General features: G+C 40.2%; 1 protein-coding gene across 1 annotated transcript in view; it reads right to left on the bottom strand.

Annotated features, from left to right (window-relative positions):
* Positions 1-8,267: 8,267 nt before the first annotated feature.
* ctns (cystinosin, lysosomal cystine transporter) overlaps positions 8,268-27,633 on the bottom strand; it is a 29,908-nt gene continuing 10,542 nt past the window's right edge. Inside the window, exons 3-11 of the mRNA XM_071903500.2 lie at positions 27,105-27,183; positions 23,251-23,341; positions 20,241-20,344; positions 18,724-18,861; positions 16,528-16,627; positions 15,535-15,654; positions 11,978-12,148; positions 11,478-11,595; positions 8,268-8,563 (exon numbers count right to left, since the gene is read on the bottom strand). Of these exons, the coding sequence (XP_071759601.1) occupies positions 8,418-8,563; positions 11,478-11,595; positions 11,978-12,148; positions 15,535-15,654; positions 16,528-16,627; positions 18,724-18,861; positions 20,241-20,344; positions 23,251-23,341; positions 27,105-27,183 (1,067 nt within the window). The 3' untranslated portion in view covers positions 8,268-8,417. The remainder of the gene's footprint in view (positions 8,564-11,477; positions 11,596-11,977; positions 12,149-15,534; positions 15,655-16,527; positions 16,628-18,723; positions 18,862-20,240; positions 20,345-23,250; positions 23,342-27,104; positions 27,184-27,633) is intronic.

Raw genomic sequence — 27,633 nt, 5'->3', positions numbered from 1 at the left:
ACAAGTCATATAGGCATGATTTTTAATTTAGACCTGTCACTTTTGAGGTTTCAATTAAGTTGGTGGGTAGAGTTAGGTAAACAGTATTGAGCTATGCTATTGCCCGGGCAAATTTGAAAGTGTGTGAGAACTAGTAGCCCGGATCCTGTAATTCCAATTTTTTAAATCAAAATGGATATCAGGAATATGTTCGCAAAAAAGAATACGAATATTTTCATGTGCTCAGTGCTGTAGTTCATGGTGTTGTAGCTCTACAGTATATTGTATGTATTTGTTTGCCCGTGGTCAGTGTGGTTGGACAAGTGTAGGGCCTAAGCAATGCTGTTATTGATGTTGTTTATTTGTGTGTATTTGCACACCTTTACACACTGCTGTTGTTCATGCTGTTGTCTATTTATAAATGTGTATTTGTGCGACGTCTTGCAGAAATGTGCACACAGTGATGCTGCGCATATTGCTGTGTTTGTTATATGTGCATCCACTGCAGTGCTTTTGTGGGCCCCTCCATGTAAATCAAATGCCCTCTATTGATTTGCTCTGGCGCCAGGGCTGGATGGAGGAGGGATGGAGGAGTGATGAGGCTTAGGAAGAGTGATGGAAGAGTGATGGCGGAGTGATGGAGGAGCAGGGGGAGTGATGGAGGAGTAGCAGGAGGGATGGAGGGATGATGGAGTGGGAGGAGTGATGGAGTAGGAGTGATGAAGGTCATATGAAAGAATAGGAGGAGTGATGGAGAAGGGATAGAGTGGTAGACTGACCAATAGTAGCTTACTTCTTATACAGTGGAAAGAAATGATGATCCCAATAGTAATAGTAAGTACTGCTCCCATATTTTTGTTGACATTGAAATATACCCATAATGCTGTTTGAGAAAACCAAAAATGAAAGCTGTGAGATGTTTCCATGCCACAGTAACCTTTTTAATGAGTAAGCCAGGAATCTTAACCAGGTTTCTCAAAGTATGAGCTTACTGGCTTACTCTGACCCAGTTATGTTTAAATGTGTTGACCCAAAACCAGCTTACTTGCAATTATCAAAACCTGGACTGGTTTCTTCCTTAGTTCACTCTGTTTGTCCATATGAGAACACAGCAATCTGACTGAGACCTTGTTAAAAGAGCGAGGTTTCTCACTGTGCTTCCAAACCAGTTTTGTTTGGTCTGAGAACCTGTTCCGACTGTGATCCCACACAAGTACAGGAGTAATTGCGCTGTGAATATGACACAAGCCAGGGAATGAACCCAAATGCGATAACAAGATAACACAGGAGGCAAAAGTACAGGGATCAAGTAGACTTTACTGGAGTCGGCAGGCGGAATACGAGGTCAGCTATCTCTAGCTGTCTCTAACAGCTATCTGGAAAGCAACAAAATGAGTTGTGCTGATTTGCCTGCACCAAATTTGTGATCAATGAAGGAAATAAGTGCTCCCAACATATGCTCAGAAATGATGTAAGCTTGAAATTTTGTTGCGACACATTGCATGAAGTTGAAGGAGTTGAGGAGCATTGTAAATTCTGTGGTTTTAGGATCTGTAGGCTCATCCATATGAATACTACAATCACATTAGTACAATATGGTCAAAATCGGTTGAAATCCTGGAAAGCAGGTCTCCAAACTCATCAAGAAAACCTGTGTCATGTGTAGGTAGGCGGTAGATAACCATTAAGAGAACAGACTGATGGCCCTTGAGATGCAGTGCAAGGTATCAAAAACTTAAAACTTACAATTTACAATTTCCCATGTGGCAGACGCTTTTATCCAAAACGACGTACACATGAGATTTTAATACAACACAAGCAAGGATCTAGTCAGGAGAGTAAGTGCCATAAAGCTAAGTTCTAGTCCGACAGGGCATAGGTGCCAAGAGGCAGTGCATAGAGGCAGATAAAGATTTTTATTTATTTATTTATTTTTAGTAATTACACAGTCCATCAGGTGAGAAGTGTTCACGAAAGAGCTGGGTCTTTAGCCTTTTCTTAAAGATCGAGAGGGACTCTGCGGATCGCATGGAGTTTGGTAACTCGTTCCACCACCGAGGAACCACAGAAGAGAAGAGTCTGGCTAGAGACTTAGGGTCTTTTTGTGGTGGCAGCACCAGGCGCAGCTCATTGGCAGAACGTAGTGAGCGAGGAGCGTAGACCTGAATGAGGGTCGGTCAGTAAGTGTTTTGAATCTTTGTTTCTGTGTTTTGTAAAGGGGAATTAAGTAATTTATCTTCCCCAAGAGAAATTTGCTTACAGTATAAGGTGTCACAATAGAGACAAGCAACAACCCTTCCTATTCACTCTAGAAACACTGAAAAAACTAGCACAATAGTGCCATTACAGTCCAGCCAAGCCTCTGTAAGAAAAAGAAAGTCTAGCTCATGATTTTCAATTAACTCTGTTGGGAAAATGCGACCTCAATAATAGCCCACCGTAAGCAGTACCAGAAACCTGTTGATGTTGGTGCAATTCCTTGGTCAAGTCATAAATTACTTAATTCCCCTTTACATTACTTCTTAAAACACAGTTTCACATAGTTCAGTCAGTTCATTCTAGAATAGGCCAAGGCTTCCCTGAAGCTAGAAACCAGAGAGCAAATATATGAAACCTGAAATACCAACTACATGGGGTATGTTTGCATTTTCTGGTTTAGAAATTCTAATGCTATAAAGAGATGCAGCTCATTTGGGTGTCAAACAATCCAGAGTCCTCATATGTATCCGAGAGATTGTATGAAAGATCTTTTTGACAGCTGGTGATGAAGATGTAGCAATAAACCATTTTCCCACAGCGACACGCAGATTATGGTGTTGACTTGGTTAAAGTCTAGAGTTAAATGTGTTTGTCTTTCTACTAGTGTGTGGTCAGGCAGAAGCATGCAGATACACACACACGCACATCCATGAGTAGATTCCCCCAGTATTTCAACAGCAGTGTAATTGTCCTCCTCTAATTATAATCATAACCAATAATCATAACCATATTTTTCTGTTCTCTCGCTGGTTTGTCAATAATCTGAACCATATTTAACACTCTAGACCACCCCCAGCTGTTGATCGGAGGACGGCAGAATAAAGGAGAAGCTGGATCAATGCAGTGTAAACACTTTAACTCAATCCAGAATCAGACCATGAACCAATGTTTCAACATAAGATTCAAATGGGAATTACCATTAGTGGGACAATGTTTCAGTTTTGAGGTCCTAGATCTATAGAAGACCGTTAATATCTTCTTCAAAAGAGGATGAATGATATATTGTAATTTCTATCTCTTTCTGCAAGGGCAATATGTCCCCTTTAACCAAGATGGATAACAGTAAACAGTTGTTTGTACTCACATGTTCCCCAGAATCTATCAGTGTTAACAAAGAGGGATGTGTTTAATCACTGGCCTTAACAGAGGGGATGTCATCTAGAAATATTTCAATGGCTAATGAGACAGGACAAAGCTATTTAGTTCATCTTTTGTTTTAATCAGCCTAAATAAGTTACCATACTGAAATATTGACAAGGCTCCCATTGTATTTCTTTCCTGTCATTTTTGTTTGGCTCCTATAAAGCAACTGGATGACAGAGATGATCAGGAATTATAACAGTATTTCTGTAGTAGACGTTATTCTAGTCAGCCTAGTTAAAGCAAAAGAAGGCTGGTCAGTCAATGGGCCTCATTATCAATATTACTACGAGGATCAGACTAATGTGTGGGCCGTTACTGTCCTTTTATTAAGAATGGGATCTGGTCCAGTCTGATGTGATGGACATGATGGAGTTTGATTGAGTACATATTTATTGTAGAATTTATCAATACTGCACTGGTTGTCTGTGGGAAGCCCTTAACCTGAATTGACTCTCATAAGACAGATATCACACAAGTATTACTAGTAGTAGCAGCAGTAGTAGTTATAATAGTAGTACCCCAGGTTTGAGTGGGGTTTTAATAACTTAAATTTATTTTGATAGCACCATTCATACATAGAATGCAACTCAAAGTGTTTTACATAAAATAAATAGATTAAAACAATTACAAGCAATAGCAAAATTGTCAAACAAAATCAAAAATACAAGCAAAAGCAAGACAAAATTTGTCTAGTAAAATGACATTAAAAAAGAAAGCTAGAAACAAAAATAGGTATGAATAAAACTCCAGTTTAGGAGTGAACCTCTATACCTCATTCCAGCATAGGAATGACCATCTATGCCTATACGACTTATCTATTGCCTTGGAACATAGGAACAAACCTCCATGTACCTTAATGGGTCATAAAGACAGGACCAACACATCTGTAAATATGTCCTCAGAGGACCAAGCCTTTGGCCGCAAACACAAACAACAGCAATTATAAAGTAACATAGAAACAGTAACAAGAGATAAAATAGGTAAGGATAATATTAAAACATATAAATAAATAAGAACAGCTGTTACACCTACATACAGATGATTTAGAAAAAGGCCACAAGTGAACACAAACTAAAACAGTATAAAAGAAAAGCAAATCAAAGTGCTTTACATAGGGGTTTATCTGTGATTTCCGATCTTGAAGGTTGTTGAAGGTTAAAACAATAAAACAGAGGAATAAAACCATTGTAAAGGGTAAAAGGCAATGTTAATTAAATGCTAAGTTAAAAAGATAGGCTTTGAGCTGGTGTTTGAAGGAGCTCACTGAACTCGTTTGGGGGCATAAATTAATGTCTCATGATGGTCCAAATGCTGTTTCACAGGCTTTTCCACCCTGACAAAAGGGTTAACACAATACTTGTTTTGGGGAAGTTTTCAGTATAAAAATGGTCAAATTTAAAGACATTGAGCAGCATCAATCCAACCATTACAGAAAAACCACATTCATTTCCCATGTGATAAGATAAAAAATCCATACCGGCTGAACCCTAATATCTATGTGTGTAGCTAGGGAAGAACACTGCACTTGGTGTTTACCAAGTGCAGACAGAATCCAAAATAATGGAGGAGGAACAGTCAACTGGACTCTGCTCCCAGGCTGTGCACATTCATTAACACCTAAGAAGTGCCATTTTAAAGAATCACTTAGCCTAAATATTCTTTGGTTAAAAAGAGGTACAGCTCACACACCACACACACGGTTGAAAATTAATATTACTCTTGTATACCATACTTGTGAGCACTGTGAGTACTGTGTATGGACCTTTTTTCAGTACTATACAAAAACGTGGACAAAATATTAGGACATAGCATTGCATTTACCCCCTTTTGCACAATCCATTCCTCAACTGTCTCAAAGCTTAAAAATCCTTCTTTCAGCTTTTCCTCTCCTTCATGACTGAATGTTTAAACCTTCTGTAACCTTCTCTTCTCCATCTCCACTTCATGAAAGTGAAACCCAAAAACAGATTTACAGGCTGTTGTGGTGTAGGACAATCAAACAGAAATAACTTTCTTCAGCCACCTAATTTTAGTAAGCCCTATACTTAAGTACTATACTTAAGGGACTTAGGAAGGCTTTGCCAACATAATACAGCCAGTAGATACCAGTTTCTCCAAAATAATTTGGAGACCTAGTTAGGACCCATTTCCCCATCCTCCCACAACCTATGTTCTATACAGTATAGGACCTTCTGTACTTTAAATGGTTTTCCAGTACATGTTGGTTTTGTATTTTTTAAGGGGATGAAAGGATCTGACTTCTTCTTTATTAACATAATAATTTAAAATACATCCCTCTTGTCAATCAGAACAACAGTGAAAGCCACTGACCAACTGACCAGTCTCCTTATTAAATTTTATCATACAGGACACTAAAGCATCTGGCTGCCGGTCCAGCAGTCTGAACTATTAGCCATACATGGAGATGTAGTCAAGGGGAAACACTCCTAAACTCCAGATTTTACCACATAAATCTTTATGATATAAATAAATAATATATACAGTACATCATAGTAAGCCGGATCAATCAGATGGAAGTTATGAGAGGGTCTTTTAAGTGTAAAAAGAAAAAACGTATGCTTTTCTGGAAATATATTTTTGTTCATATTGGTCGCTGTATGCCTTATAGAGGTCATAGTTTACTGTCCATTTTATTTAACAGTACATCACTGTTTATATACCAGTGTTTCCACATGTGCCTATAGGACTCTGTTCCTACTATGGCTTAACCTGCACTGTTCTCTGCTGGACAAACTGAAAACCTCACAGTAACTTTTCCATGTCTCTAGCAATTATGAGATAACTCATATTTATGACATATTAATACATATGAGGTACTAAGTCATAATTATGAGATACTAAGCCATAATTATGAGATACTAAGTCATACTGTTGAGAAAAAAATCTCACCTGATGATAAAAAACAAAAAAAACAAACTTGTGACTTACTAGTAGCTGAGCTGAAACCAAATTAGACTGCTATATGATATAAAATGCAACGGACAAAATAATATTGGACTGGTCTAAATCTGTAATTTCAGAGCTGAGATATGTAACTGGCCCCAAGAGCTCTACTTGCTAATAGAAGCCTAAAGGATGACAGGCAGCACTCAGGTTAACTGGAAACTGATTTATTGGCTTTCAGAAAACAGTCACCCAACTATGAAAACATCAAAAACAGACATTTAATTTCAGACACAGAAAACAGTACAGTTACTTTATATTTCTACACTGGCCAGTCAGACAGGTAACTGAATAGGTAGCATTTACACAGCAACGTCATCTGATTTTTTGTATGTATATTTCCCTGAGAAACCATGAGAAGCAGAGGGGGGAAATAATTCTAAATCTAATCTAAGTCTAATTCATTGTCAGAGCAGCTGCAGGTTTTCTCATCATCAAACATCACAGTTTTAATTCTCTGGTATCTTGCTCTGGAAAAGAATTATCCATGTTAACAAATCCAGACTGGATTGTTTGAAGATGAAATGTACAGTATGACGGTGGATTTGATCCTTTGAAAAGTCAGATGATGTGTTTCTGGGTGAATCCAACTTCAGAGGAATCAAACTGTTAAACTCATTCATTCCATATTGTCCTACTGTAGCATCTGAAAATACAAGGCTTGGACTGGACTGCTGTTTGTGTATTACTTTGTCCACCAACAGTTCATGAAGTATTGTTTGTCTGTATAGACAGTAGTGAGTGTGAGTGTGTGTGTGTTTGGGGTTGCACTGTAAACCAACCAGTAAGACCAGTGTCTTGGGATTTGCTGACTAATTGCCTACACCAGTGATTCTCAACCTTTTTCATATCAAGGACCCCTAATTTAGTCCACATTAGAGCCAAGACCCCCATTTGATGAGATTTCGTCTCTCGGACCCAAATCTGAGAATATTTTTATTGTCAGATTATGATTTTGTCCAGAATTCCATGACTATCTGTATTGTAGGTAGAGATAAAAGAGAAACTACGATCAAAACAGTCATTCTTCTACATTCTCTAATTGTGTTATCTTCTTGTAAATTAAATAATGGTGAAGTTTAACAACTCATCAATTTGCTGGGGACCCCCTGGAACCCCCTCAAGGACCCCTGGTGGCCCCCGGACCCCACGTTGAGGACCACTGGCCTACACAGTAACAAAGAAAATATGTGGAAATCTCTAATATTTTGCATTAGATTTTATTCAAAAAATAACTGCATTTCTCAAAATTAACACATTTCCCATAAACCCCAATGCTTCCTGTCACAAAGGGAATGTTGCTACTTGTCTCCCTCCCTCCCTCCCTGGCATCGTTCAGTTTGTTATGAAGAGCAAGGAGAAGGATAAGAGGCGATAACAGCCTTGATAACAGCCAATATGCATTCTGACCAGGTAAGCTAACATCAAGCTGAAACTACGCAGTTCAGCTTAAATGAAGAACAGCACCCTCTTCCTGTTTGTGCTGCAAGGAGTCCCCCATTGTGCCATAAAGCAATCCAGCAGATTTCCTGCTAAATCTGACCCGTTGGCACAAGATGTAAAATGCAGTATACAGGCTTCTCAGCGATGGTCTTCTTTGTTTATGGTAATTACACCAATGTCTCAAAATGAATGTGATGATGATTTATTGATGTTAAAATGATACACGTAGCACCTTTAAGTGGACTGAACAGTCAGTTAAGAACAGAGAAGACAAGAGAAGCAGACGTTCCTATGACCTAAAGCGTTAATATTGATCTCAACAACCAAAATGCCAATGTATTGAATGGTTGCTGTAGGAGCAGTTGTGGGTTTTGAGATATTTCTCCAAATCTGAAAGAAGGCAACAGTGAAGAAATTAATCATGTGTTTTAAATCTATACTACAGTCTTCTGGTGCAACAAATCATACTTCCAACCATGTTGCAAATGAAAGATTAGTCAACTTTTATTCAGATACGTGAATGAGTTGTCGAGTGGTGAAAATCAGCAGTCATGCAAGCCCTAGTGCGTATGCATGTGTGTTACAGCTTCATACGCTGTAGTGTGGCTATCCAGACAGTGAGGTGTCTGTCATTGGTCGTGGTCTCCAACAGGTTCATACAGTGGTGAATGTCTATACAGACAGTAGTGCTGAACCATGAAGAGGATGTCAAACACTACGGAGAACAAACCCAGGCCGAACTTAGTAGGATCACCAAATATCAACCTCCATTCATCTGCACAGAGAGAGAGAGAGAGAGAGAGAGAGAGAGAGAGAGAGAGAGAGAGAGAGAGAGAGAGAGAGAGAGAGAGAGAGAGAGAGAGAGAGAGAGAGAGAGAGAGAGAGAGAGAGAGAGAGAGAGAGAGAGAGAGAATGTGGTCAGTAGGGCTGGGTATCGCCACTGATTTCCTGAATCGATTTGATTCCGATTCACAAGGTCCCGATTCGATTCGATTTCCTATTCGATTCGATTCAATATCGATTCGGTTAGGGATATTTCAGTTACAATATCAATTTTGCTTGGATATGAAAGAGATTCTCAGAGAACTAATGCTGTAAATTGTACAAGGAACCCTCTAACCTGGTGCATTATTAAAAATATTAATGTTTACATTAAGAATTGACCCCAAAACAGTTACATTAATGTACTTTTTATTTAACATGACCAACACACTACAGCAGTCAACACAATATAGTGCAAGCAGGGGGTTCCCCAAATTTTTGAGTAGCCAGCCAGATGGGAAAAGTAGCCGGCTAAGGGATGTTTGCGATGGCAAGATACATTTTTCCGGTGATGCATTTTTACCGAATTAAATACCGACTTAAATATGTTTATGAAAGCATGACTTAAAATAACAAACATTTTTTATTACAGGATCAATGCTCAATTGAAAAATAAACTGATTATGTTTTTTAATTGTGAATGTTTAATGTACTTTCTTCAGTCAGAAGAAATAAGTAGTCTAAAACAAAAATATTATTACAAATAGTAATAAATATAATACCAAAGTGCATATTATAGTCTTCTCAGAGCAAGACTGGATCCCTCTCCTAAGTACTACTGCACTCACAGAACTGAGATCCAATAATGATGGAAACATAAATCAGTTTAAATAATGATTTTACATGGTCATGGTAATGAAGCCCCTACAATGATCTCCTCAGCTAAGGCCTTGTATTTAGCGTTATACAGTAGTTTCAGCTGTAACACTTTAGTTGAGTCCGTCGTTACCATGGCAACCGTTCGCTGCGCGTTGCGCAGAGGGTTGGCAGAGATCGCTATCATTTTGAAACATCTAAAAAAACGCACAACTCCCCTTGCAATTTCACGCACAGTTCAGTTATTAAGGAGAGTGACAACCGCATTCTATAACCAAACTCACTACCTGAAAAATTCAGGTAGTGCTCAACATTGCGTTTGTTCCAGTTCTGCGGCCTTCAGCCCAAATGTTGCTGTTAAAAGTATGAAGTTCCTGTGATGGAAAAAGAGAATATGACGCCGCTGTCAATGGCGGTTTATTAAGATCTTATGGATAAACTGACTCCTCTGGTTACTGGTGTTACTGGTGTCAAATAAACTTAAAATACAGGCGACGGTAGCCGCCATATTGGTCTGAAGTAAACGTTACTATGGTTACAGACATTATTTCCAGCCATCGTGAGATCGGAGGAGTGGAGTGACTCCTGATACCCGTACAGACAGTCTGAGTCTAGTTATGTTACTTCAGTCTGCTCCAGTATGTAGGCTACCAGACATGCGCAGTCACTCTCATTCAAAAATTCTGTTGTAGCTACCAAATTCTGGTAGTGTGAACATTTAGTGACATTCAGTTATAAAAGCAGCCGGCCAGACAGATGTGAGTAGATGGCTAAATAGCCGGCAGCCGGCGCTAGCAAGTTGTGCAACTCTACAGACTCTACAGGCATATATTGGGAATATATTAAAAGATCGATCTCGGGATTTTATGAATCGATATCGGATCATTCAAATGAAGATCGATTTGAATCGGAAAATCGATTTTTTAAACCCAGCCCTAGTGGTCAGCAGGGGACTTAAGGACTATGAAAGAGCCTTGCACTATTGTTACTTGCGTTTTCCAGTCACATTAACCGGGAAATGCACAAATATACCACATTTTCCTTGGGAAATGTTTACATGAATATACTGTATACATTATGTTATGTGCTACACCACCAAAACTCAGGGCAGGAGGGAGAAAACAAATTGAGAACATACAAATTTGTGAGACATCTTTGATGATACTGTATGGATGGACTGTTACCAAGTATGTGTTCCTATTCACTTTTCAAGACCATTGGTGAAAGACCTCAAAAGAGAGGGCTCTCATGTGACATAACATACCCTCTGGCAGGCATATTGGAAGTCCTCTGCTCTTGGGCAACAGTGGCTAAACAGCTGATTCTGTTTCTAAACGTACAACTTGGCCATCTCAACAGCATTTAGTAGATGTTTAATTGAAACTGAAATTGGAACTGATCATTTCATCATTGATACATCTGATTGATTTTGCATTTTGGATAATGTCAGCTTATTAGCTAGCTAACCACAGTATCTGGTCAGCTAACCATCACTGTCTTGTTATCACATCTGATTTACACAGTAGCTAAAGTATCTAGTAGAAGCTAGCGTTAGTAGTGGCTAGTAGTTGCATGTTAACATTAACATTGGTTGCTTTGCTAAATTAGCTAGTTAACAGTTTGTTCAGGTTAACTGAGCTGACGCTTAAGCTACAACTCAGAGTGTTTTGGAGTAGAGACTAGGGTAACCTACATGTGGACATAGTAACCTACATTTGGAAACAAATCTAACTTGTCGGACTATTCACTTTTACTAATGTTACTGAAAGGACCTACAGCCACACCACAACAATCTTTTTCAGGTATCTCTCTTTTTCTACCCTGGCTGTTATGTATTTAGACATTATTAACTCAAAGCCAAGACTCCAATGGACCTCTATGATGGAGCCAGATCTACTTGATAAGAGATTTGTGACACAAAACCTCTATTGACATTTTACCAAATGAAAAATGCCCTTCAAATTCTGAAAGGTCTTGAATTGCACAGAGATTCATGGCTTTTTCCCATGAGTAAATCAAGTAAAATACAGTATTAGTCAATGTGTTGTTACCGTTGTTGTAAGACTGTAGGAGCATCTGCAGAATGCTGAGGATTCCCCCAGTGAAATCCAGCAACACGTTGCCAATACTCCAACCTTCAGTGCTCTGTCTTCTGTAGTTCATATAGACCTAGAAAACACATACACACCATTAAATTACTGATACTGTAAGCTTCTGACGTTGGTAATTCATATGGTCAAGAACACACAAATATAATAAAATACAACATTTAACTCTGAAGTGAACTAGCTGCTAGTGTTAAACCCATATGATACTAATAACAACAACAACAACTAATAATAATGATAATAATACATATTGATACTTGTGTAATCAGATCAAAATGTCTCATTAGATTTGGGTTAAAGGCTTCCCATAGAGAACCAGTGTAGTCTTGATAATTTTTACAATGAATATGGAATCAATCTAATTGCATTATTTCTGATTAAATATATAATTATGATATTTAATCTGTGTGACAGTGTATTCTGTATGTGTGTGTATTGCCTACCTGTGGTACATATTTGACCAGAGTGACTGCTAGTTTAATGTAGGAGAAATAGTAGAGGTAATCCAACCAGGTGATCTTATTGGCTACCGCTACAAATAGGCTGACCAACGCAAATGTCCAGCCAATCAGCAACAAGACCATGGCCACCCGGGAAACCTTCTGACCTCCCCTCTGGACGAGAAAGGAGAAAGAGCATTACACACTCACACACACACTCACGGATACCCTCTCACATGCACTGGGCATGTGCATTCACATACAAAAACACACAACAGGATTACATACTCACACGTGTACAACTTTAAATATATGCAACACAAAAGAGTTGGTTGAAAATATGCCTATGACAATATATCTGTGAAAGGAAAATATTAGTTGATGATATTTATGCCCTATTGGCAAAGATGGAAGTAACAAATTACATTTACTCTCATTACTGTAATCGAGTAACTTTTTGTCTAGTTGCAGTTCTACTTGTATTTTTAAAGTCAGTAGTTTCACTTTCTACTTAAGCATGTTTTGACTAAAGTATAGTACAGTTCACTACATTTTAAATTGCATCCATTACAGAGAACACATGTTGTGGAACCATTAAGTGAACAGTGAGCAGAGAAGAATAATCTGTTTTTACTTTATGCATTAAAAGAACCTCTTCTGATCTCTGTCCTGATTTTTACATTTTTATACTTTTTTTTTTTTTTTTTTAGCATTTTGGACCTATATGTAATTTGACTCTTAAATACCTGCAACACTTGGACCTGCAGACAATATTGGCTCTCAAGTCAGCTGTTGGCTGAAATGGCAAGCTCCTGTTGTTAGCCTCTTGCTGCTAACAAGCAATCCAAACAGGCTATGCATTCAATGTGTATTTGAATAGGGACAGATCCATAGACATAGAACTTTTTATTTTTATTTTTTTTTTTTTTTTAAATAGTATGATGTCACATATAATTTGAAATGTTTGTCCCTACATGGGTATGACAAAAAATTTCCAAAAAAGCCGTTTGTAGGCTCCACAGGGGAGTTGAGAGTTAATGGAAAAGTTGCAAAGTATACATAAATTAAAATTAGCTCTGATATCATGACACAGTTCCACCATTGCGCACACTGCCTGACTGCTGTGGGGTAAGAGGCGGCGTGATCTAGTTTTTTGCGGACGGTCAGGTCAGATTGCAAACAATTGCACATGGAGCCAGGTACAGTTTGGTAGAAGACCACTCCACTGAGTGACAATGGTGCAGTGCTGCTGCTTTCCGGGCCGTGGATATAAATACGTTGGTCGTCACCATACCATTTTCACAGACTGTTTTTTTTTTTATATTTTGACATACCCCATTAGCAACAGGAGCTTGCTGTTTTAACCGTTAGCTGACTCAGGAACCAATATTGTCTGTGGGTCCAAGTATTACAGGTATGTAAGAGGCAAATTATATATAGGTCCAGAATCACCAAACTAGATGCTGTGTAAACATTCACCCTCTCAAAAACACTCCTATTTCACACTTGCACACATTTACCACTTAGAGCTTAGCTACACCAGTTACGTTTCTTTGGGTCGCAAGGGTCGGATCAGATACGCAGCCAGTAGGGTTGGGCGGTAATACGGTAATACGGTATCCCGGGGTATTTGAAAATAGCAACGGTGTCCGTTTCATTACCGTCATAAAAAAATTTCTGGCAGAAGAAGAGGAGAGAGATGCCCAACCTGCACCCCCGAAAAAAAAGATAACTTTGGGCAGTCTCTTGCAAAAAAAAGCTGATGCGGCGGGCGCGGCAGGTCCCGTCGGACTTGGCACCATAGAGGAGCGAGCAGAATCAGAGATGAATGCCTATTGTCGTGAGCCTGTGATTCACGGAGACGAAGATCCCCTTCTCTGGTGGAAGTCAAATGGAGCCAGCCGCTTTCCGCTGATGTCGAGGGTGGCCCGAAAGTACTTGTGCGCGTGTGCCACAAGCTCACCATCAGAGTGGGTGTTCAGCACCGCAGGCAAAGTTGTAAGTCCGTTACGTGCCCTGCTCAAGCTGGAAAAAGTAAATACCGTATTTCCTCTAATAGTGGCCTGTAGTCAATTAAAAGCCGGGTCTCCGATAATGGCCGGGGCCGTGGTCGACACGAACAAATAAAGGCCGGCCTCAAATACAGGCCGGGGGAAAAAACTAGGTCAAAACCTAGTACATGGCTGGACCGTGTCCGTCTCCTCTCTCCGCCGCTGCCTCTCCACCGCGCCCACGGCCCGCATTGATCCTCCCGATCCAAGCCCCGGACCCCCGCCGAAATCTCGGCCGGATCACCGGGAACACATCGGTGCCCAGGTTCAGTTAGCTTCAGTTAGCTTCAGCTTACATGCAAACAACGGTGGATACTGGTAAACTCCTGGTGCCTGTTTGTAACTGTAGTTTGTAGTAACGTACAAGTGCCACAAGACGGCTCGGCCGGCGGAAGTCTCTGGAGCATGCCGTCGTCGATTACCGTAATTATCGTAATGCATTGCAGTAACAAAAAAACGTCTACCTAACGTACCGTAACAGAAGCAGATCAGAAAACAAGGAGGCTTCGTACTAAAATAGGAGCAAATATACTTATCAAACAGAGGGAATTAGAAATAAAGATAGATGACATGTTGTTAATTTTGTACATGTTTTGTTGTTATTGTTTCAATATTCTGTTGTAAATATGCAACGTTTGCTATTCCGTTTCTGATGTTGTTCAGAGAATAAAACTGTAACATGTATCACATTTTTGTCGTGTGAAAATCACAGTTGAAGTGCACTGCAGCCACCTTGTGGCGGGAAACGGTATAGCAGCGACTACATAAATTCATCATTTGGAATTGGCAGCTCCCTCCAAGCCATACAATGTGATTTTTAATCAGATGGTAATACCGTATACCGCGGGAAAATTTGGGGAAGGTTTAACGGTGTCAAAAATTGGATACCGCCCAACCCTAGCAGCCAGTAACTTCAATGCAACCTGCTGCACTGGCCACGTATGCAGGACGCTGATGGATCTGCTGACGGAGCCGGATCTGAGCCACAACTCTGGAGATACGCATGACTTCTATTTTTGACGGACTACGCATCCGTCTGTTCGCTATTTTAGCCATATAAATGTATACAAATGCCAATATTTTCATCTATTTTTTACCATCATGTCAGTTAACAAAATAGAGGATACATGAACCAATGTCGCTTAAATAAATGTTGGAGATGAGGTTATCCACGGATAGCAGCTGAGAAGCTTCTATTTGGCAACCTACGCCTACACTCCAAAAAAAAAAGTGACATAAGTACTCCTCTACAGTACATTAATGTTCCTCACGGTACAACTTGAGTTGTTTATGGAACAATAAGCAAAACTAGATAACTGTGTTCACTCACCCATAGGTAAAAACCCTAGATGCGCGCAACAGAACGGGCAGACCGTGGACGGAACAATAACGAAGCTGGTGTAGCAGCTTAAAATGCCGTGCTGCAACTGGTCCGCAACAAGTTCAGATAAGCAAACGGAAAGCATGCCGTGTAGTTCTGGGGTTACACACACACACACACGCACGCACCTCGTATATAGCAGCCTGACAAATGTAGACCAAACAGAGTAGAACAGCATGGAGACTGAAGAAGACATCATTGGCGTTGACAGGGTTAACTCCATTAGGGTTTCTCTTCAGAAACTCTTCCTACAGGACAAACACAGAACACAACACCTTAATAGAGAACCACATAGAGAACAGAACCAATTTCCTGTCTTCTGGAGGCTGCTGATGCTTTACTAAAAACCTGACTATAGTGAGGCGAAGTAAAATTAGCTATTCTGCCATTTGGTGTTTAGCCCAAAATCCCTTTTAAAATATGAATAGGATTTACGAGAAAAATGCCAAAAATGTCCTACACAGAGGCTTACTAGCTATACTGTTTTGTTCCATGAAATAAAATACAAAAACTAACATCACCTTTGTGAATTGGCTGTCATTCAATTACCTGTTACAGCAAATGTTGCTAGCAAAATGCTAATCGTTTGGGAAAGGGGACTACAACAGTCAATATTAAGAGAAACTAAAACATCAAAATGCACAAAGTCAATGCTAGTGGATGTGTTTTAACCCCTGGAATAAAATCTAGTATATCTTGTGGGTATCCGTTCACAAGTGTTTGGCATTTTTCAAAAACCCCTCTCACATTTTCCATAGGCATTTTGAACTACACACCAAATGGTTGATAGGCTAATCTATGGCATACAAAATTACGCAAAATTACTTCTTCTACTTACGACCTATTAATAATAACAATAATAGTTATCTTATCTGTTCTCAATGTTCCCCTCTTTTAAAATTGCAATTTCCATTTACGTTTTTTGCAATGGCTCAAATTAAAATGTTGAGGGCATCCAACTCTACTCTATATAACAATTTGGTGCTTTTATGCAAATCTAAATGATTCATGTCAATTTTGTCTGGACTGTAATGTAAGGCACCTAGAAAAGCCCTTTTGTGTAGCCATCAACTAGTATGGTTATGTGTGACTGTATACAGTTGATTACGGCATCAAGTTACCTTTATATAAGGTACCCAGAACAGCCCTATATTGAAGACACTGTAGGCGATGAAGCCAGTTAAATTCAGAGCCAGGAAGTCAAAGTTCAGACCTACAACACTGCAAAAAACACAACATGTTAGTATCATTTGTGTGAATCCAAATCTGATTTTGTCATTTTTATCATTATAATGGAGAGCAAAAATCAAGCAGAAATCACCAGAAACGTATTTTGAAGTCATATCTAAAAAGATAAATCCCATCAGGGAGCAATTAGGACCAATGTTCCCTCTAAGTCTGGTGACCTACATAAGAGGTCCGGGGCTCGGATCGGGAGGATCAATGCGGGCCGTGGGCGCGGTGGAGAGGCAGCAGCGGAGAGAGGAGACGGACACGGTCCAGCCATATACTAGGTTTTGACCTAGTCTTGTTTCCTTTGTTTTCTCCCCCGGCCTGTATTTGAGACCGGCCTTTATTTGTTCGTGTCGACGACGGCCCCGGCCATTATCGGAGACCCGGCTTTTAATTGACTACAGGCCACTATTAGAGGAAATACAGTAACTGTGTATCTAAGTCCAATATTCTTTGATGTGTTCAGTTATGAATTTGCCCTTTCCCCTGATGCAATGATCATGTGTTGGTCTGATGAATGACATGACAGAAGAACTGAGCTCAGCAGTCATTAGTACCTTTCATCTTTACAGCAGTCTTAAATGGAGCTAGTAAATGTTGCTCCACATCCAGTACAGGTTGTTAATGTGCAGTGGCCCCCTCAAGAGGATCAGGGACCAGCAAACTGCTAGAGCTACCTGTCATAGATATCTATAGCAGTGGTTCTCAAAAGTTTCCATGTCACAGACCCACATTAGACTACAGACCCCTATTTGATCAGATTTAGTCCCAGGGACCCATAAGGAAAGATTTAAGTTTAGTTGATTTGGTACCAAGGTCAGAAATTAACGGAGGCTCAGGGAAAAATGCCCTTGAAAGTTCATAAAATGCCCATGATATATGACATATAGCATAAGTCACTCCATCGGTCAGTCCCAAATATTTCAAAAAACCTTAAGGCTACTGCACGTGCCATTGTGGGACACACCTATAAAGACTCTATAAGCCTCACTGCTGCATGAGCTTGACTCGTAAAGCATAAGTTTGCCACACCAGAAATCCACCAGAAAGTTTTACTTGTGGGTGTATCTATACACAATAAAGAAACAGAAAATCAGTTTCCTGACTGAATCCAATAAATGAATGATGATACCCACTCACTATAAACTCACTATAGAGTACCATAGTCACGCTAAGTCACTATAGTAATACTACAGGAATATTACAGGTGATTTTTCGCTGGGTTTTTAGGCTGTGCCTTTTTTCCACTGGGTATATATCCTAAAGTAACATTTTTATTGTGCCAGGAGTTCAGGATCCTCATTGAAGCCACAGACTGAAACGAAAACATGTGATGTGACCACCGCACCTTCTCAAAGCGCCAAGCTGGTCGCAGCTTATCAAAAAATAAGTGCTTGTTGATCAAAAAACAACTGAGTATGCAGCCTGAAGCAATTGAAAATGTTGGCACCATTCAGCCAGCAGCAGAGGAAAATGCCAACCAAAACACAAACCACTGCATCAATAAAAAAAATAAAACAACCAATGTAGTAAAAAACTCAATGAAGAGTGGAAGATGGACTGGTTGGGGACAGAGGGAAAAACGGCACCATCCTCTTCTGTAAGGCCTGCCGGCAGTTCCCAGCAGGGGGAAAGAAGTTAAAACAAATCTTAGTTGTATAAATTTGAGTGTTTATTTGCCAATGACTTAATAAAATGTGATTTTCTTATTATTATTGAATTGGTGTGTTCCTATATAAAGTATAGAACTATCTACACTTTATCAGGTGAGAGATAAACCTGTTATTAGAATAGTCATTCTTATGCATTCTCTAACTGGGATGATTTCTAGTGAATTATAGTGAAATTAAACTAGTTCCCATTTTGCTACAGAACCCCTAGAACCCCCCAAGAACCCCTGGAACTCCCTCAAGGACCCATGGAATCCCACTTTGAGAACCACTGATCTAGAACGTGATAAATAACCATCATGAACCTTAAAAAGCTCTGAGATCCAAAATCAATAGATGGAAATGTCCGAGTTACGACTTCCCATCAAGGCAGGGTGTCAGACAGACAGACAGACAGACAGACAGGTCAACTACCTTTTCCTTCTCCAGTTTTCCCAGGCTTGTGGATAGAAGGAGATTGACCAGGCAACAAAGTAAATCCATCCAATCACTTGATTGATTACTGACAGAGCGTTGCTATGGATAACCATGAAGCGGATCCTGGTGGTCAGACTGGAGGAGAGAGAGGTTAAGTACCATGGACAGAAAGAGTTTATCCTGCTTGTACTATAGGCACTATATTGCTGCCCCAGGTAGCTGCAACAACACCATATGTAGGGGCAGGCCATATGATGATGGTGAAAATTTCTCCACCATCTGCCATTACAAAGAGATCATAAGAATCATGCTCCATTCTAACACAATCCAAGTATATCTTGCAATGCATTCATTCATTATTGTTGTGCTGACACCACTCACACATCACTGGGAGAGAGTAGGGCTGGGCAATAAATTCAATATGATCGTTTATCGTCTTGCAATGGAATCATATTGTGACAATATGGTGATTTTGGGATACCGTGACAAACCACGCTGTCTAAATTGATAAGCAAATTTTATTTAAAAACTCGAGATATGGTAGGAATATTATTTGAAAATTTCAGTTTTGTTTGACATCACACCTAACATTACCATTCAGTTCAATGGGATGAACGTTGATTTGACTAATTAACGTGATTTTGTATAAGTGAGCCATATCATGATATATATCAATATCGTAAAAAATCCTTATGATTATCGTGATATTGATTTCAACCATATCGCCCAGCCCTAGGAGAGAATGACAACATCATGCTTCCTCAGACGGTTTCTGATCCCCCCTCTAGAACCTTCCTCGTTTTTAATTTCCTCCTTCTTGAAAGACAGTCAGCAGACAAGGTAAAGTTAATGTCCGTGTGTGCAACCTCCCGCAGCGAGAGTTGATTGGGTGCCATGTAGCCGATACCCATCAGTCAAAATACGTCTTGATCGGGTCGGATTTGATCTTTGATATTGACTTGGGACATCCCAAGTATATGTAGACTGATATGTATAGTACTTTTTCTGCTTGCCAGAAGACCCAGCATGTCCATGTGCTGATGTGTGTAAGAGCCTCTAGTATTTTCATTAGGTCCTTATTGAACTACCATGTCTGAAATGGTTGTGGTAGTAACCTTTAGGCCAGCTGATGGACTGTAAGTTACTGCTCCTGCTGACGCTAGTTTTTACTGCAGTTGTATTGGCAAATTCCTTTTTCCATTTCACATTTCTCTACAATTCAAAAGGCTCGTGGAAGTGTTTGGCTAGCAAGTAGAAGATTCATTCCGAGTTCCTTGGTTTCCTGATAAGGTAGGTTGTGCCATTTTACAACATTAGACAGTTTACTTAATGATTCATAAAGTAATTCCTATTCAGAAGCTGGATGGATGGAAGGAGGGAGGGGTGGATGGGCAGAGGAATGGATGAATGAATGGGAAAAAGTGCTGAACAGATAAATGGAGAATGGAGCTACAGGTGACCAGACATACCAACAGACAAAAGGCATCAGTGCCGTTTCTATACTGATAACCTACCTGTCGATGTCCGTGTTGTTGCTAGACAGGTAAGTGGTCACCTGACCGACATGGTGGGCCGCCACCTCAAAAGTGACAGAGATCGCCTCCGCTGGCAACAACACCTGAAGAACACACACCCAAGATTTGCAGTCACATTTTAGTCATTAAAAAAGGAACACAACAAGTTTTTGTTAAACTTTCCCGTTTCTGACTTAATCATCCAACTTTGGAAGACGTGAAATTCCCAAGTAGGAAATTGATTTTTCTGATTTGTCCGAGCAAATGAATGCACAAATACACACTAAAATCATCCATGTGTCCCCAGTATATCATTGGCTCTGGTGCTCCATGCTAACACTTAAGCATACACGATGACTGATAGTAGGCTTTATGCTAATTCTAGCATACACTATGTTGAGAAATGATAGGAGACTCCATGCCAACACTTTAGCATTCTCTATGTTGACTGATAGCAGCCATGTTTTGAACTTGCAGGAATACTTTCTTGGAGCTTGACTTGTTTTGTTAAACAGGAAGTTCAGGTGGTGGATGATGTGTACAGCTAAAACTCACTGCACAGCAGATGAACACATGGAATTGAATTTTGTGGAACCGTCTTTGCAGACTCTCAAGCGGGAGACCCGAGTTCAGTCCAACTCCCTTTAGGCTCCCTGCATGACCCTAAAGTGGTGAACAGAGCGACCGACCGGCCGACCGACAATACCATCCATAGAGCCCCTGCTGTTGCAGGGCTAAAAACCAATTGCAACTTTTTAACAACTTCTTATTGAGGATAATGCTAGTGACCTACTATAACTCAACATAGTGTATGCTTCAAGTGGAGATGAAGCACTCAATAGCCCCCTTTCCACTGAGGGCCAAACCTGGTGCTTAAACTTAGTTCCAGAGTTCCTGACCCCTTTCCACTGGGTTGGCCTAGGCCAAAACAGGGCTAGTCCAGGAGCTCAAGCCCCACTATTTGGCCCTTCCAAATCCTCACGGCCAAAGCTGTTAGCCCTGGTGCTTTTACATCATCACATTCTATTTTTTTTCAAATAGGGGTGTTGCTTAGTAACGTCTGTAACTGAGTGCAGCCATTCCTACATTAATGAGCATCTACCTGTTAGAAACTAGGTATATTAATTCTTAAATCTGCATTACTTTCAGCTGCTATCTTAGAAAAAAAAACAAACATCTTGCTACACATAGAAAAATAAGATGTTACGAGTTGGAAACAACTTTTTAGCCTGATACCGTATATTAAAACCAACATTGGCCTTATTTAGCCATCTAGAAAATACCCCAGTTACTATCATTCGCTTTCCAAGTTTGACACACACAGTAGTAAAGGACTAATGTTAAAAGGAACAAACGTTAAAGTAAAAAAATTGCCTTTGCCTACGCAGGCAAGGCAGTTTTTTTTTTACTTTAACGTCAGACTATGATAAAGAATATAACGTGTGAACATGTTTCCTACCTTTTATTTAATATTATTCAACTGTCCTGCAATGTCCTGCAAAATCAAAATGCCTGTCCTGCAATTTGGTCATTTGGATTTGGTCACCCTATACTTTCCACATGGGTTGGCATCGGGCAAGCCTCGCACTGGCACCACCTATTATTTCCAATGCACGGACTATAATGTTAAAGTTCAGTCATCCCTTACTAGTGCATTTCTTCTAACAGCATTTGGCATTGGATTTCTGACTGGTCTGTGGGTCTTTCAATCTCATCAGAAGTTTCAAAATCCAACACTCAATTAGTCTGAATTCCAGTACTGCACTCACACTTCCTAGTAATCAATTATTCACGTGACGCAAGTGCTGACAAAACAAAACAAAGATGGTGGCACGCTGGTTTGCAAATGTAGCGTAAAAGGCATTTTAATAAATTGATTTTCTTATCAGTGGCTTACTTTTACAATGTTATTTTTATTGTGGTATATCTAAATAATACACAGAAGCTCTACAGAGGTGTCTATTTCACTATTTTATCTCCACTTGTGTTAGCCTTGATCACATGAATGATAATGGTGTCTGTTGTCTCATCACTTAACTGCTGAGTTGAACAATGGGATAATCTCCAAAAAACACAGTGAATTCCTTTAAGCTGATGCTCTTACTGAGAGCAACTTTTATCGACTGTAGGGCTTCAGAAGCACTTTGATAGGACACATGACTGTTGCTGGGATCAAAGTTAAGGTGTGAAGTCCACACTAAACTTTACGAGTCTAAACGAGTCTTTGTTTACTTGCACCATGGAGATTGCACTACTACATCGTAACTAGTAGACCACTAACCAAAACATTGTCTCAGACATTAATGTTTTTACCTTCTGTGGCCAATAACGTGAGCCAAAATCAATTTCTCCTCCCTCAATTAATGGTAGCCTAAGTCAACATTAGCTATCTTACATGATAGCGAAAGAAAAGAGGATAAACGTTGCCAATTTAACATTAAACGTTAACAAATCGGTAGGTTATCTAGTACAAAGTATTAGAATTAATTTGTAGTTTCTCTCATAGCCACTTTAGCCACAGACATAAATCTATATGCTGTATACAACTAGATGTAACTAATACAGACAACACAATAGTGACATCAAATAGTATAACCCTTAATTTCAACAGGGTAAAAGCTATTGTAGTAGTTTGTGTAGTTGGGCTATTCCATCACTAATAGGAAAAGAACCTTATTTATTTTATATCTAGCTCAAATTGTAGTTTGGTTCTTCATGAGTTCAGTGATCTAATTTCAGGTTTCCAATGTAAACCACACTGTACTTGTTCATCTGGGTCGTCCAACAAGTTCTCCCATCTATCACCAAGACTTTACAGCTAGTCAGAGGTAGGAGTAGGTTTTAAGTTGTAACATGGCTATGTTGGAACCATTTCAGTTGGTGCAACCTTTTACATTTTAATAAGGCAACTCTGCCTTTGTGAATGACTGCAACCTATATCTGAAGTTTAACTGGTGCAACAGGCTTCAGGGGTTTTGTTCTTATTGGACCTGATGGAGCAGTGTGTTACCTGCTGAGGCACTGTGATGATAGATGAGTAGTTCGACTTGGAGCTGTAGGTCACATTGAACTGGATTACAGCTGATTGGTTGACAGAGGAACTGGAGAAACAGACGGAAATGATCCATTCAGAACAGAGAGACATCCTGACAGCCCAATAAGCTGCAAGCTATAGGAATGTACACAGCCACCAGGATCTATTTTACTACAAATCCTTGATTTATGGAGGGAAAATTTGCTGAGCATATTCACTCTTTATTAGTCCTGCCCTACTTCACATTCATACACACATATACACTGGGAGCTGCCTAGTAGGCTTGCCGTGGTAGTCTGTGTTACCGGTGTTACACGGTGGTCGGGCATACACCGATTACATTACTTGCCCACCGACACCGTCGTTTTTTTTTTTTTTTTTAATAGAAATAAAACCCATTTAGTTAATTTTCGCGTATCAGCGCCCACGTTCATCAAATAAAAAAACTCATTTAATTTGTAAAATACTAAGTGGCATGTTATCAATACTTAGTCAGACGACAGAAGCTACAATTATAAACTGAAAGTGTCTGCTCCGTCCGCAGCAGCAGTCAGAGGAGCGGAGTCAGATTTCACTTATCACGTGACGAGAGTAAGGAGTGTTGACCGACAAGATGATGGCGGAGGATTTGGTGTCAAAGCCAAAAGCAAAAGCGCCTATTTGGCAATATTTCGGATTTAAAGCCAATGCTAATAGGGAACCTGATAACGTTAATCAGGCAATCTGTAAACTTTGTCTGATGAAGGTGGCAGCATCTGGAGGCAACACCTCTAATCTACACACACACCTTCAAGTGCACCACAAGAGTGAGGCTGCCAAAATGGGCCCCGCAGCGAAATCTCAACCGGAGAGGTCAGTCACACAGCCATCCATAAGTGGTGCATTTGCGCGATGCACTAAATATAAGAAGGACAGTGAGAGGTGGAACGCATGCACTGATGCGGTGACCAAATATATCTGCAAAGAAATGGTGTCTTTCAACACTGTTGAAAAGCAATCGTTCAGAGACCTCTTAACCACACTCGACCGCCAGTACGAGGTACCAGGGCGGACATATTTCTCCACAACAGCCATCCCGCGCGCCTACACCTGTGTCCGGAGTGAGGTGCAACAGGCCATCTCAGCAGTCGAGCACTTTTCCCTCACAACAGACATGTGGTCCAGCACAAAAATGACACCGTACATGTCACTGACTTTACATTTCATTGACACAGAATGGACCCTGGTATCCAAATGCCTGCAAACAAGCTTTTTGCCAGAGGACCACACCGCCGCTAACTTGGCCGATGCCTTGCAGGAGGCTCTGCAAGAATGGGGATTAGAAAAGGATAAAGTGTCCTGTCTCACGACCAACAGTGGAAGCAACATAAAAGCGGCTGTTCGTAACTTAGGCTGGCCCTGGTTGAGCTGCTTTGGGCACAACCTGAACCTCGCTGTGTCCAACACCGTCGACAAGACGGAGAAAGTGCGCACAGACCGTGCCCTGGCAGTTTGTCGCACAATCAACGGCATGTTCTCTCACAGCTGGAGAAGGAGACGGGAGCTGCAGAAAGCCCAGGTCGAGCTCGGCCTCCCAGAGCACTCGCTGGTGGCGGTAAGTTTATTATTAGGTAATAGCCTATAGTTTGGGGACAAAACAGTAAAATGTTAATAAAATAGAATAAAATAAAATAAATAATAATGATAAACAGTAAAATGTTTGGTGCCTTTCCACTTCGATGTATGAATATGGTATTTATAATTGTACCACACCCTAAGCATTTTTTAAATTAAGGTTGGTAAAATTGTGTATTTATTTTCGCCCAACAGGACTGTGCAACTCGCTGGGGCTCCAAGCAGAAAATGATCGAGAGGATGCTAGAGCAGAGGCAGGCCATCAATCGAGTTCTTACAGATGACCGTAAAGCCAATGTGAGCATCACATGGCAAGACGAGGATGTGTTGCAGTCGGTGAACAAAGCGCTGAAACCAGTGAGTGAGTTCACAGACATTCTGTCCGGCGAGAATTACGTCACTGCATCATCTCTACTCCCCGTGCTGCATCTGATTAAAGAGGACACATTGGCCCCATCGGATGAAGACAGGCAACTGACAGCCGACCTGAAAACCGGCATCATATCCATTTTGGACAAGAAATATGAAGCTCTGCCAGAAGCAAGCCGGGACCTTATGAGCAAGGCAACATTCATGGACCCGCGCTACCGGGGTGACTACGACGCGAATGTTGAGGAGACCAAGAGGATGATAGAGGAAGAAGCGGTAATCCTCGGGCGGGCAGCGCACCCAGTGAGAGAAGAGGGAGATGAAGAGGAGGAGGGAGCCGCCGCTGAGCCCGAGCCGCAGCCCAAAAGAAAAAAAACTTTAGCAAGTTTATTAAAAAGAAAAGCAGGCGCCGCCACAGCCACACCAACTCTTCCTGAAAAGGTAGTCGAGGAGATTGCCACCTATGCTCGAGAGTCCGCCATCAACGCGGAGGAGGATCCTCTCGTCTGGTGGAAAGCAAATCAAACGAGGCTTCCCCTGCTGGCAAAGGTAGCCAAAAAATACCTTTGCGTGTGTGCAACAAGCTGCGCATCCGAGAGGGTGTTCAGCACGGCGGGGAACATAGTCACCCCCACAAGATCCCTTCTTAAGCCAGAGAAGGTGAATATGTTGGTTTTCCTGGCAAAGAACATGTAAAGCACTGTCGCCAATTGCCAATTTAGTTTCAATTTTCTTTTTTTTTCATTTTGAAAAGCCTGTTGACTTTTGCTGTTTATCTTAGGCATTACGCTACAATGTGGAAGGCTTCGTTTTTTTTATTCATTTCTTATTTATTTGGTTATTTATAAGTTTTTGCTAATGTCACTTTTTTACTATGTATATTATTTAAAACTGTAATTTATTTTATATTATTATATTATTTACTTATTTTATATTACAGTAGCACGGGACGGGTATGCAGGCCAAGCCGTCATCCGTCTTATTCGTTTTGTTAATAAAAGTTATATTTCGATGTTTAATATAAGAGAGTTTGTAATTGCACTGTTTTATTGTTGTTGTGTTTTTCATTAAAAAATAATAATGAACCAACCTTCTCAGCATTCGTGTTGTTCAAAAAGTAAGGGGAAGATCTAAAGATCTAACGTTAAAGATCAAAGTAAGCGCTCTACAGATATTTTTTTTCATAATTTTATTGCAAGTAATTCATAAATCAGTACAACCACAAAATGTTCAGTATATTTACATGTCTTTGCAATTATTATTATTATTTTTTTGTATTTTATAAACAGAAGGGAAAAAAACAGATATTGAGCCGACGAATATCTTTTCTTGTAAAATGTCCGGTGTAATCGGTAACACTGGTGTTGTCACGAGTTTATTAACTAGTGGGAAAATTTCCTCACCGTGGCATCCCTACTGCCTAGTGCAACCACAGTCTTCTACTGTTGTCCATTGGTTGATCAACCAGTGCTTGATGACCTGTCCAATCACCTTCTACAACAAAGTTGATATTTTTTTCTTATTTAAACACACAAAATAAAGTTAAATAAAGTTTCATCTTATCACCATCACCAATTATCACTCAGCCTGAGAGGAAAATCGACGTTATGGCCTGTCCATTAAGCTCCTCTGCATTAGCAGGCAGTGCTCAGTAGATGCATGGGGGAACATACTGACACATAAGTAGAAGTGTATGAATGAAAATATGAAGGTGTGAAAAAATAACAGCAGTAGAACATATGCTAAAAACATAAGCTAAAAATGAACGAAAATAGGCCAAAAATTTAAGTGGAAATCAACAAATGACAAAGAATAAGAGAATATAAAGAAAATAATTTGGTGGTTACCTGGAAGTGATGGTGAGGCTGGTTTTAGAGTTTTCCTCCAGGGTGACTGCAGCAGGAGCGACCAGAGACACTCTGGACCCTGGTGGATAGAGACAGAAAGAGAAAATACTAGACTATGAAGTTCAGTTTCACCTTCACATCACACAACGCTCAGACCAAACACATAGGACGTATCTCTTAATGTTAGCTATTCAGGCAACTATTAGTAACTAATAGTTGACACCCGCTACCTCACCAATAACTGTTTTTTTTAACAGTGTTCCATGTGTGCAAGGGTGGATTTTTCCTTCTAGAAGTGATTCAAGATGCTACAGATTTGGCAACCTCAGGCCAGTTTTGTAGTACTCGAATCCTGATCCTGAAAATTTTCATCTGCTTGGACTTGTATATTGATGACTCAAACTTGGACTCACACTTGCACACCGAGGACTTGAACTCAAACTTAGGACTTGATTACTTTAGACAGAGGCTACAAATCGTTTCAGCGTTATCCTGAAGTTGTACCTGATCATCTGGTTGGTTAACAATA

Source organism: Centroberyx gerrardi, chromosome 9, assembly GCF_048128805.1.
Source record: "Centroberyx gerrardi isolate f3 chromosome 9, fCenGer3.hap1.cur.20231027, whole genome shotgun sequence".
In the NCBI taxonomy this organism is placed as follows: Eukaryota; Metazoa; Chordata; class Actinopteri; order Beryciformes; family Berycidae; genus Centroberyx; species Centroberyx gerrardi.
The sequence above is the reverse complement of the archived record's forward strand: the minus strand, read 5'-3'. Positions and strand labels throughout refer to the sequence as shown.